The 12,487-nt window shown below is 39.0% G+C and overlaps 1 protein-coding gene across 1 annotated transcript in view; it reads left to right on the top strand.

Moving 5' to 3' along the window:
* Positions 1-12,487, top strand: part of LOC107661209 (phospholipase D2-like) — a 33,334-nt gene that overhangs the window by 5,539 nt on the left and 15,308 nt on the right. Inside the window, exons 2-13 of the mRNA XM_016450701.1 lie at positions 2,693-2,821; positions 5,546-5,673; positions 5,744-5,886; positions 5,990-6,083; positions 6,173-6,238; positions 6,856-6,914; positions 7,029-7,163; positions 9,354-9,464; positions 9,581-9,724; positions 9,843-9,926; positions 11,379-11,457; positions 11,641-11,751. Of these exons, the coding sequence (XP_016306187.1) occupies positions 2,716-2,821; positions 5,546-5,673; positions 5,744-5,886; positions 5,990-6,083; positions 6,173-6,238; positions 6,856-6,914; positions 7,029-7,163; positions 9,354-9,464; positions 9,581-9,724; positions 9,843-9,926; positions 11,379-11,457; positions 11,641-11,751 (1,260 nt within the window). The 5' untranslated portion in view covers positions 2,693-2,715. The remainder of the gene's footprint in view (positions 1-2,692; positions 2,822-5,545; positions 5,674-5,743; positions 5,887-5,989; positions 6,084-6,172; positions 6,239-6,855; positions 6,915-7,028; positions 7,164-9,353; positions 9,465-9,580; positions 9,725-9,842; positions 9,927-11,378; positions 11,458-11,640; positions 11,752-12,487) is intronic.

The raw sequence follows: 12,487 nt of genomic DNA, 5'->3' as shown, positions 1-12,487 counted from the left end.
CTATTTGGCTTGCTACCGAGGCAGATAACATGGCTAATTAACTAGCTAACGTCAACTAGTTTCCTCCCTCACGTTACTTCACAGAGCGGGGAATAGCAGACTAAAGTACATACTGTACTTTTCTGCGATGTAGTACAATAATTAAATTTAGCTGGTATCACGTCTATACTTTTAAGTCTCCTGCCATTGTTTACATCTGTTCAAAATCATGCATTTAAAAAAAAAAAAAAAAAAAAACTTTGCCACTGTTTGAGTGTTGTACGGAGAGACCGCGCGCGCGTGTGTGTGTGTGTGACACTCGCGCTCTCTCTTTCCTTATGTGTGTATGTGCAGCACACATCCTCGTACCTCACCGCTCCAAACCATAGCTCCCAACTTAATCCGGGAAAGGTGAACATTCCTGCATCATAACTTGGACTGAAAGATGAATGTGTAGAAAGCGAGCATGTCTCCAAAAACCTTGTTGAGCTGCAGGTTTATGCATGCATTTTTTTATTAATTTTTTTTATTTAATAGTTGGACACCTTAAATGGACATATATGTTGAATATGCATTATGATTGGATTAGAGGTCGACCGATTGATCGGCCGGCCGATTGATCGGCCGATTTTTGGCATTTTTTAATTAATCGGTATCGGCCGATTGTGCAGCAAATTAGGCCGATTTATAGGCAGGCGCACTGGCAGGCAGTTAAGCGTTGTTGCGGAACTCCCTCTGGCTGCGTGAGATGGAGCAGTTCACACTCTGCAGCCGAAGCTTGTTCACACTAGGCATGGGACGATAACCGGTTTCAAGGTATACCGCGGTATTTAGCCTGACATGTTTACTGTTCCAAAATGTTCTATATGTTTCTTAAAAATAAAATGTGTTCAGTGGAAAAAAAAGTTGTTTTTTTTACCCAGACATTTAAAAATAACATATTTTAGAGCTGTAATTGCAATACCGTGATACCGTGAATTTTTTTTTATCTAAGGTTATCGTACCATCAGAATCTCATACCGGCCCATGCCTAGTTCACACACAGCCTCAGCTAATGGCAGGGCAAAACAGACCGTTTCGAAAGCGGGATTACGTTTTACCCTACTAGAATTGATGCCGGAAAGTTATCATATTCATAAGTGCAACAAGTCATTTGCATGTGAAAGTAGAAACACGTTCAATTCAGACGAAACTTCTGGGCTGATTATAACGTGCACGATAACTTTCCTCATGAAATGTGTCTGTGGGTCCGACAATAGCCTCCACGATGTCATCGCTCGTGGCCAGCACACTCTAAAAAGCAGTTATGAGCAGCAGGCTGTGTAATATGTGTGAAATCTTTTATTTTTGTTATCACTATGGCAGTTTGACTTATAGCAGTGTCCAGTGTTTCCTATACATTGAGTTATTTGTGGCGGCTCATCACAATATCAAAACTGACCGCCACAAATAGATTTTCCAAAAGGCTTATACTTCGTTGAATAAAATGAGCAAAGGTGCGCAGATGCGCTCTCTTCATTAAAGCACTGAGACGTGGCGACATCAAAACGAGGAAACACACCAAACTAACAAAACACTTTAAAGACAGACCCCCAGATCAAATGAAAGAGTTCAAGCAGGTAAGTTTCATTTTAATTTTTAATATTTAGATCAGTGTTTCCCATACATTGATTTATTTGTGGTGGCCTGCCACAATATCAAAAGTGACCGCCACAAATAGATTTTCCAAAAGGCTTATACTTCGTTGAATAAAATGAGCGCGTCACGTTTCAAAATTAAAATACAGCGCGGGTGTTTTTATATGAATGTATCTTTGAAAAGAACCGACTGTCTTCAGAAAAGCTTCGATGTCATTTTCATTTCGTCTTTCCTGTAATGCCTGATAAAATAGCGTTTGTGACTGTGAGCAGCGCTTATTTGATTACAGCCGTTACCGGGGAATCCGCTATATCTCCAGCTCCCAAAGCGCCTCCTGCTGGCAGAGAATTAATTTGCAGTCTGTGGGAAACACTGGTGTCTGTCAGCAAACGTAAACAAAAAGCATCCTTCAGAACTGTTTTGAGCCATGTATTATTACTCTAAATTGGGCTACCACTACCATTACTATCTTGTACCCTGCAATAATCATTTGCTCAAAATCACTTTTATGAGATGAATGGGGAAAAAAAAGAAAATCGGCCAAACATATTGGCCAAAAAAAAATCGGTGAAACGGTGGCCAGTGAAAAACCCATACCGGTCGACCTCTAGATTGGATGAGATCAAAGCATCCGCATTTGATGAAGGTATAAATGTTGAGTTTGGGTGTTTCCTCTTTGTCGCACTCTGCAGTCAACTTGGATGACTATATGACTGTTGAACTTTTCTTGCAAGAAAATAAATATTCAAAGGACTTTTGTCTCATACATTTATTAAAATAAAGTTACACAAATAAAGTTAAATTGCACAGATAAGGACAGGTAGCTGAGAACACATACAACTTTCTGACCATTGATAAGAGAAGCTGTGTGAAGATTTGGTGTAAATGGAGAAGAGCAGAGGTCTCAGCACAGATCCCTGCTGTACCCCAGTTGGGAACAGCCTAGTTTGTTTCCTTCTAGTTTTATCTAAAATCATGCTAATTTTCACATTTTGTAAATGATGTAAAAAGCATAGCTAATATTTTTCCCTCTTTGTGTGCATGGGTGTTTTTGTTTGTTGGTATGTTTACACAGGTGTGTCCTGGTCCAGTAGCCTTATGGCTACTTCTGAGACAGATGCAGGAAAAAGGTGGCAGAAATGTGTGGACACCGTACTGTGCAGCCTTACTAAGGATCAGCTGAAATCTATCGAAAACAACAGTGGTGAGACAAATCGCATACCATTGTATTTATTAACAGATCACAGATTTTGAACCCTGCCTGTAACTTTCAACTGAGCTTGAAGATCTTTATCAGCTGGTTCATGTGTTTGATTTGAGATGGAATTAGATTGAGCACCTGTTGTGCTCACAGTTTCGTTTTCATTACTATGTAAATCATTTGCATACCTCCCTGCTGCCTGTCCACACCTTGATACCCAAATTCAAAACTATTTATTGGAGTTTTTAAGTATGTTTTATTGTTTTTTAATAGTTTAGATTTTTAATATTGGCCATTTATCAGTTTCATGGAAAAACATGAAAATAATGGGTTTATTGGTGTCAGCTAAAACTGGAATATCAGTACATTTCTATTTATGGGGTTTTGCTGGTAATGGACAAGACAGTGGACGTTAATGGAAAAAGGGGGTTGGGGGAGAGGGTAATAGGACTGGGACATGATGCAGGCCAGATTTGAACCTGTGTTCCCAAGAGCACAAGAGCTTTTTTAAATGTATTTGTTACAAGGACTGCCCACTTAGCCATGACTGTGACTCAAGTTTACGGTTTGCAGGTACAGAGTTATGTACCAAAAACAGAAAGTTTTCTGATAATCAAGACTCTGACAATGGCAATATGAGCAGTAAAGGTTGAATATTTTACAGTCTTAAATTGCAAAGGACAGGCATAAAGTTAGTGACATTTTCTTGTTATTAATTTTATTACAGAATAAAAACCATTAATAGTTATTTGCTTCATAATTCACAGTTAACCTTATGACTTCTTTTTAATCACTGATTTGTCTCTAACACTGACAATTTATTTGGCTTACACTGTGCGATTTTTTTAAAAGTCCTTTAGGATTGTACTTGTCAGACTGTACGAACATGATGATCATGTCACACTGTGGGATCTCAGTTGTCATTAATGTCAGACTGTACGACAGTCGAGACGCGTTAAAAATGGGTGCGTGCAAGAAAACTTGTCTGGAGTTCTACATTATCAACCCATACATGTTCGGTGACTGCGAGCTACATTGCACGTGGGGCTGTAATGTTGGCTATCATTAAAAGTATATGAATGGCGGCAATACCGCCGTATTTAAGAAGAATAGTGTAAGCAGCACTACACACCCACATGAAAACAGCAGCACAACCGGTGTTTATCATATCAAAGGTAACATATCATATATGAATTCCGTGAGAGGAGGACGAGAGCGCCGGAGTTTATGCGGTTAGAAGAAATCTCTAGCATTAATTCTGATCATGGCTTGTCTTGAAAAACGGAGACCGTTTGATGTTCGTCGTAGGAGAAGTCACACTGCAGGACTGTGCGCCAAATCTTCTGACACTGCCAGAATTTCGTCGAAATTCAGAACGGCCATTAATCGGCTGTCGGTGAACATGTCAAACTAACGATCAAAGACTACAGATTTTAGCCTAGGATTATAGGAATCTTTTAGGATTTTCAAAATTTGTCTCAGACGTCCAATTCGTGGCCAACATCGCACAGTGTGAGCCGGGCATAAGGAAAAATTATTATTTATGCCGAATCCACATGCCAGTCATGCTGTAAGAACTAGTATTGAAAGTGTGACAGTGGGTCCTTATACTTCCTTGTGAAAAGACTGTGAAAAATGTAGAATGCAGAGAGAGGAATGACTGGCTTCACAGCTATTTTCTCTCATTCATATGGTTTTAGAAGAATTGTGTTCTTAAACACAACACTGAAACTGAGTGACTCATCTTGACCCCTGGTGATATAACATTGTTGATACTGAGGCCCCTCACAACTGCTGTTTTTCAAAACATAATGAGGAACAGAGGGGCCAAAAATAGTTCTGTTATTCAAAAAATATTATATACCTGAAAATAAACAAAGAATCATTATTGTGTAAAATAAATAAGAAATATTACTTGTTCAGTAATCACATAAGTCTGTGACATCATATGGTCAGATGTTCTTCTACTGAAGTACAAGATGCTCTTTGGATCAAGACCAGCTCATTCGAGTCTGAGTCAAGACTTAGTTCACTTACTCCTAAGTCCATGACAAAACCAAGACCATGAAATATGAACTTCAAGTCTGAGTCCAAGACCATATTTACATGGTCTTGGTCTTGTTATGGACTAGGGAGCATGTGGACTCAATCTTGACCTGCTTCTAGTCTCTGTCTTGACTCAGACTCTAATAAAGGCCCAGGTATACTTCACTTTCCGCGTTCCGTTTAGCGCACAGCCTGTGTTCGCACAGCTTTCATAGTATACTCAACCGCAGATGAGCACGGATGGACAAGCTCGACACATGCGCAGTACCACCTACTTACAACATTGACCTCGTGCCTGTGCTGCGGCTGTTGTACATGGACCGTCCACGCAGTCACAAAAATTGGGCATGCATTGGGTATGCACACATGTCCGCGGACTCTTCTGGTGATGAAAATTGCATCACGAGGACAGTGCGTGGTATGCGGACGGCCGAAGTATACTTTGGACTTAATGAGATCGTCTCGACAACAACACTGCGTTTTACCAAATCCTGAATGAGTTCATACAACTTGAATGCTGCTCTCATTAAAACAGAAATTCATGATGATTTTTCAATTAAAATTTTTACTCAAACTGCTTTGCCGTAATATTTTGTAATAAATTAGACCAAAAAAAAGCCCATCGCACAGCATTATACTAGTGGTCTCAGCCTTATGTTTGTCTTTTATTATTTCTATCAGAGGAACGGAACTTTTTTGTGGTACATCACCTGGCAGACCTAAAAGAAGGCTGCATCTCTCCTCTCATTCATGGCACACCTATCACCTGTAAAGTGGAAAACACAGAGCGATACACCACACGCTCCAAGGTGCGTTCGTGGGTTTGTACTTAATAGTGTATTGTTGTGTTATACCTAACGGTAAAAATCCTGTTTGCAGGTACATGTGTGCACTCTGTACACGGTCCGTTTGACACATGGCGATTTCACATGGACGATAAAAAGAAAGTACAAGCACTTCCAGGAGCTCCACAGAGACCTGTACAAGCACAAAATGATGCTGCAGTTCTTGCCTCTGGGGAGGTGAGCACACACCCAGACCCATGCAAATTCACAACGCTTCATTTGTTTGAGCTGGAGTTTTGACCTGGTATTTTCCTTGCATTGTTCTTGTGATTTGAATTAGATTTGCCATTCAGAGACAACAGCTGGCAAGTTTGACAGAGGAAATGCCAACTTTACATGGAACCGACAGAATCAGGAGAACGTCTAGCAAACCGGTACATACGTACTAAAGCAAAGGCCACCTCCCTCTAAAAGTTGCACACCGACTGTATTGTGTATATATTGTTTTATGTGTGTTTTTCAGAAATATCTGGAGGAATATTTAAATAACTTGCTAGAAAACACTTTCTGCAGGAACTATCATGGGATGGTGAGAAGCTTACATGCACATAATATAAGTATATATATAGAATTACTATGCACATAATTTATAAGTATATGTAAACCATGTTTTTAACTGATATTCATATAGTTTTTGTACACTTTTCTACTTATACTGTATATTGATGGTTATCCATCCTTCGATATTGGTTTTACTGAATAATAATAATAATAATAATGCATATGTTTTATTGGTATTCTACTTTGTTTACTAATGATTATTAGTCCTTCAATATTGGGTCTACTGAATAATAATAATAAAAGATATTATTGATAATGCATATGTTTTTATTGTTGAAATATAATTATTTAGTTATTGTGTTAAAAAGCTGTATTAAATGCATTTCTGTATATTGGCTGTTGAACAACATAAAATAATTGTTATTGTATCACATTTTGTATTGGTCAATCTGTAATGTTTAAGCATGTGCCTGGATGTCTCCCAAAATATTTTTTTGTCAGATTTAGTTAATATTCTGGAGACAGTTTTGCCTCAAAGTGTATCCAAGTTGATCTTCTTACACACATATGGACAAATACTGTACAAAGTTACAGCGGATTGTGGTTGTATGCTTGCATATTAAAGTGTGTGTATTGTGCTCTCAGTTGGACTTCCTGGCAATCAGTCCACTGTCCTTCGTCAGAGACCTTGGTCCCAAAGGCCTGTGAGTACAGACTGTGTGTGTTTCTTCTCTTGCAGTTTTAGTACTATTCCATTGTTGCCTGAATGTATTTCTGTAACTATTTTTTTTAGCCTTGTTGTTTGTTTTTTTCCACAGTGAAGGTTATATTCTGAAACGGTCTGGGGGTCACCGCATCCAGGGGCTCAACTGCATCGGACATCATCAGTTCTGCTTCCGCTGGTCTCGCCGTTGGCTTGTGGTGAAGGATTCGTTCCTCCTGTACATGTCCAGGTGAGTTTCTCCACAAAACAAACACACCCACATGTGTACTGTTATGTGTTACTTCACATTGCTGTCTGCTCTTTTCTGTTGTTTCATGTTACAACATGCCTTTTAGAGCTGTGATTGGATGAGAACACACATCTGCTGCTTGTTTTTGCTATTTCTTTCTTTTGATTTTTTTATTTACCAGTTCTTTTTAATGAATTGTCCACCAGCATGAGTCATGTTTCAGAACCTTCGGTTCTCGTGCGACAAACCTCTAATTTTACTCTTAGAAAATGTAAATGTCTCTTGATTCCCAAATCCAGCAGAGAGACGCTACATCTAGCATCCTTCATTTATGCATTATTGTGCAGTATTGTTCAATGTAGGGTGGAAAGGATTGTCACTCAAAACAAATATCGATCCCTCTCAGCCTGAAGCTTACTTCCAACACAGAAATCACAGAAGTTAATTGAAAGGTTAAAGCTGTAGTTGGAGGTAATGCAGGAGTTAGTGCTTGGACTAGAAGCCAGTCTAACGAGTTCCCCCTTACTATGCCAGTATAAAGGTCATCTGTGTTGTGTCATCAATCAGAACAGACACTAGGTGTTTAGAGGACTATCACCAAGTGCAGATGGAAGTGTGTGTCTCTAATATAATTGAAAATAAGTTTGCACAGGTCAGGAGTGTCACATTCAACCGCTCAGTTGCACACCACTAAATGCCTATGTCAGTGTTTTAACAGGATTTCAAAATGTTTCAGGAAACGACATGAGTCATCGTTTTTCTTCATCCTTTTACCGCTGGAGCCAGTTTAAGTTTGTTGCAGTAACCATGCATCGTGAGTGAGCCAAACAGGCCGGCCAGTTTTAGAAAACAGAACAGTTTCCTTGAAAACATTGGTGAAACTTTGCCCAGCCCTTCATTGTGTGCTAGTAAAAAACCCTGAGGGTAAATATGTAAGCTGAAATGAGTTATTGGCATATATTTTACAAAAAAACCCCAAAGGCAGTAGATCATAAAGTATGTGAAAATTGGCCTGAGACTGACATCCCGAGAGGCTTCCCAATGTTTAGTGATGGACATCTCAGACATGCTTGTTTACATATAAATGTTTCTTCATAAAGAACAATCAGAGGTGTTATCTCAGTGGCTGACCAGCCTTATCTGGATTTGGTGCTCAAGAAACATTTCTTACATACTATCAATGTTAAAAACAGTTGTGCTGCTTAATATAGGTCTCAGATAGGTCCTTCAAAGTATCTTGGAGAGGTGAGGTGTCCAAGTTGCAACATCTATCTACTGGGGTGCCTCAGGGCTCAGTTCATGGACCACTTCTCTTCTCTGTCGACATTTCTTGTTGGATGACGGACCATCACCTTCAACTCAGCCTGGCTAAGACAGAACTGCTTGTGGTTTCAACAAACCCATCACTTTATCAAAATTTCACCATCCAAGTAGGCTCATCAAACATAACTCCTTCAAAAACAGCTAAATACCTTGGAGTTGTGATTGATGATAAGCTAAATTCCTCCCAAAATGCCGCTGCAAGATTAATCTTTAATGAGACGAAAAGAACGCACATCACACCTCAATTTGCACTAGCTGATCGCATAAAATTCAAGGCATTAATGTTTGCCTACAAAACCACCACTGGCTCTGCATCCGTTTACCTAAATTCATTACTTCAGAGTTATCTGCCCTCTAGAAGCTTGCGTTCTGCAAGCGAATGAAGCATTATTGTGCCATCTCAAAGAGGCACAAAATTGGATAAAAGCGTCTGCTAAATGACTAAATGTAAATGTAATATTATTGTGGGAACCATGATACATTTTTTCAAGATTTTTTTTAAATTTATAAAAGGTTTAAAAGACAAGCATTTATTTGAAATAAAAACAAATATTATTTGTAACATAATAAATGTCTTCACTGTCACTTTTATTTTGCTAATAAAAGAATGAATTTCTTTTTTTTTAAAAAGACTTTTAAATTGTAATGTATTATCGATGTGAATCTGACAAAATCATTTGGTTGTTTTTCATTTGGTATAATGTTGCTGGATTCTGCTCTGAAGAGCCTCAAGCTTTTATTACTATTTTATTACCTGTTTATTACCATACTCATATTTAATGTGGATTAATATTTGCTTCATTCTGGTTACTAATTTTTATAATTGATTTTCTGTTGTTGTTTTCTATAATTGCTGTGTATGAGCAGAGATCCTGGCATTGTGTCGTTTGTTCTGCTGTTCGATCCTGAGCTGAAGGTGTTGGTTGGACGTGTTTACACTGATACCAAACATGGTGTCTCCATCGAGAACTTCAGCAGGTAAAAAGTGGAGTCTGAGGACCAATATAAGGAAGTCTTCCTACTACTTACACCAGTCTGACAGTCCGTTTTACAGAGACATGTGCAGCAACAGCTGGTATGTGTGTGTTTTGTAGGAAGCTGGTGATTAAGTGCAATAGCTACAGGCAGGCCTTGTGGTGGAGTCATGAGATTCGGAGACTCTCTGAGCGCTGTGATTTCCTCCAGACGCATCGCTTTGAAGGCTTCGCCCCACCAAGACTGGACACCCTCACAAAGTGGTGTGTGCATTTATGTAATATGTCCTTTGATGAACTTTCAATCAAGGAAAATTGATTGATTGACTAGTTTGTGTAATGAAGTGGGTGTTGAGTAAATGACTCATTGGTTGATTGACAGGTATGTTAATGGGAATGGCTATTTCTCAGACCTGGCTGATGCACTGGAACAGGCCAAGGAGGAGATCTTTATCACCGATTGGTGGTCAGTGTAATACTACACACACATGTACAGTACATGGCCTTGATGGGTCAGTAGCTCCATTTGTAATCACGTACTGTATACAATCTAGACCTACAATAAAGACCTGAAATCAGGATTTCTACAAAAATATTATCAGAATTCTCGGCCCGGTTCAGACTGGAGCCACCACATTACCCAGCCTATACTATTGTTGCAGCCATTAAAATAGTTCAGTTTTGTTTTCAATAGCAAAGTGGTTATATTTATTTTCGTTTCATGATTAAGTTAACTTTGATAAATGCTTGGAGCATTTTTTAGTTTGTTAAATTCAAGTTTTTGTTTTTTAAAGTGACGACCAAGCGGCCAGCGGGTTGACAACATATTTGGTCAATTTAGCCTCTCAAATTAACACTTGACTTGCTAACAATGAAATCCATAGATATAAAACACTTCAAGCATATTCAAGGCTTCACCACAGGACATGGCAGTTTCCAACAGTTAGACTAATAAAAAAATCAATCTGAAATAAAAAACATGCTTACTGTAGGACATGGAGGCGCCAGTGCGATAACTGGCATTTTTCCCCCTAATAACAGTGGAAACAACTTAAAATACGCCGTCATTTCTGCTCAGATAAGAGTAATACATCATTCATCACCCTGTAAAGGGTCTACTTTTATTATGTACACTCACAATAACAACAAAACGTTGTGCTTTTGTAAATGAAAGAAAACAAACAGGACGCGTCTTCTGCAGTCTCTGTCTTTTTAAAATATATAAAAAAGGAGAAGCCTAGGTGCCCGATGCAGGCCCGACTGTGAGCTGTGATGTGAAAATTGGCCCGAAGCCCGGCCCTATAGGGGCGTAAATAAGTCGGGCCCCATCGGACTCGGGCTGAAATGCAGGGCTCTGTCAGTGAGGACTAATCTGAACACCTCTGATTGGCCATTGCGTTCATAAACTCAACAGAATCGTGTGTGATTGGTTATAATGCTCAACTTGTTGCGATATGAGCAGATCTAAATGTAATGCCGCAATCAACACTTTTCGTTTCATATTCACTTCATTCACGACAGCCGTAATAGATTTAGTTTAACTGTGCAGGGGCATTTTTGTCCAATTAAGTCCCTGTTAATTTCAGACCCGAGGCTAGAGGAAGGCTGTATGATTCGAGAAAGTGGTCCAACACGTTCGGCCAGTTCACTGAAAAGAGAGAACTGACTCAAAAGAATGATTAAATCACGAATAATTAGCATCGCTGGTTCATTTGACAGAAGTACGGGACACAAATAGGTAACAACTGCCGTAATATTCGTAGTGAAAATGCTTCTCGGGTCAGTCAGAGCGCTCATGGTACGCACAGTGCATACAGTCATACACCTGCAGGCGCCACTGTCATATACTGTATTTAATGTGTTGAAATTATATGTGTGATTGAGTTTTGTGAAGATATTTGAGTTTCTCTATCTGCAGGCTCAGTCCAGAGGTTTTCCTCAAACGTCCAGCTACAGGAACATACTGGCGCTTGGACAAGATTCTCAAACGCAAAGCAGTATGTTGATCCTTTTCCATAACATTACACTTTTTTACATTAAATCAATTATCTTAAAAAGCACTCCATCTGTTAGACAATCATTTATAGTTATATTTATAGTTCTAGACCATTATTTATAGTTGTAGTTATATTGATGGCCATGAACTTTAACATGACCCGGTGTGTGTGTGTGGTGTTTAGGAACAGGGCGTGAAGGTGTGTGTGTTGTTGTATAAGGAGGTGGAACTGGCTCTGGGTATCAACAGCGGCTACAGCAAAAGAACACTGATGAACCTGCACCCCAATATTAAGGTTGATGCACTACACAGATCTGTTTATACTGCTATGGAGTCAAATCAATGCCACATATCCTTGCAAAAGAATTGAAGTTTTGCAAACGAAAATGAAAGTATTGAGAAAAAAATAAATGTACTTTTTGCAAACAAAAATAAATTAATAAATTAATAAATAAAACAGCGCAAAAGCAATGATTTTGCCAGCTGTCACTACAAGATTCAAAAAATGAAGCTTGAGTCTTAGACCTTTTAATGATGTATAGTTTATCAAGTTAATTACATTATTTTACATTAAATCTAGCAGTAACTTTGAACTAATGTAAACAAATAACGCTTCTGTATGCTGGTGTCCTCCCACAGGTTAACAGATTTTAAGCAAACACCTTTAATACACATTTAGTTAAAGCTGCAGTCCATAAGTTTTGCCTCTTTGTCGCCATCTCTGTTTGAAATCCTGCAATTGCAGCTGTCTGCGGAATTATTTTTCTTGCGTGGGTTGTGCGTCGGCACGGCTCCAGCACGGATGAATCTAATGTTTCGAGGAGTATGTGTGGCAGTCAGTCACCGCACAGGTGTAGATATTTACTGTACTTCGCAATCACAGATTCTAGCCTACGTCTTGGAATCTATGACCCAAATAAGAATTTTCACCATATATTGTCATCTGAACAAGTAAGTAACAAGTCTGCCACTTTTGTTCTGACCAACTGAGAAAAAAAGGCATTCCAGTACATTGCACTACCAATGGTGAT

Source organism: Sinocyclocheilus anshuiensis, unplaced genomic scaffold (genome assembly GCF_001515605.1).
Source record: "Sinocyclocheilus anshuiensis isolate Anshui unplaced genomic scaffold, SAMN03320099.WGS_v1.1 scaffold1365, whole genome shotgun sequence".
In the NCBI taxonomy this organism is placed as follows: domain Eukaryota; kingdom Metazoa; phylum Chordata; class Actinopteri; order Cypriniformes; family Cyprinidae; genus Sinocyclocheilus; species Sinocyclocheilus anshuiensis.
The sequence above is the reverse complement of the archived record's forward strand: the minus strand, read 5'-3'. Positions and strand labels throughout refer to the sequence as shown.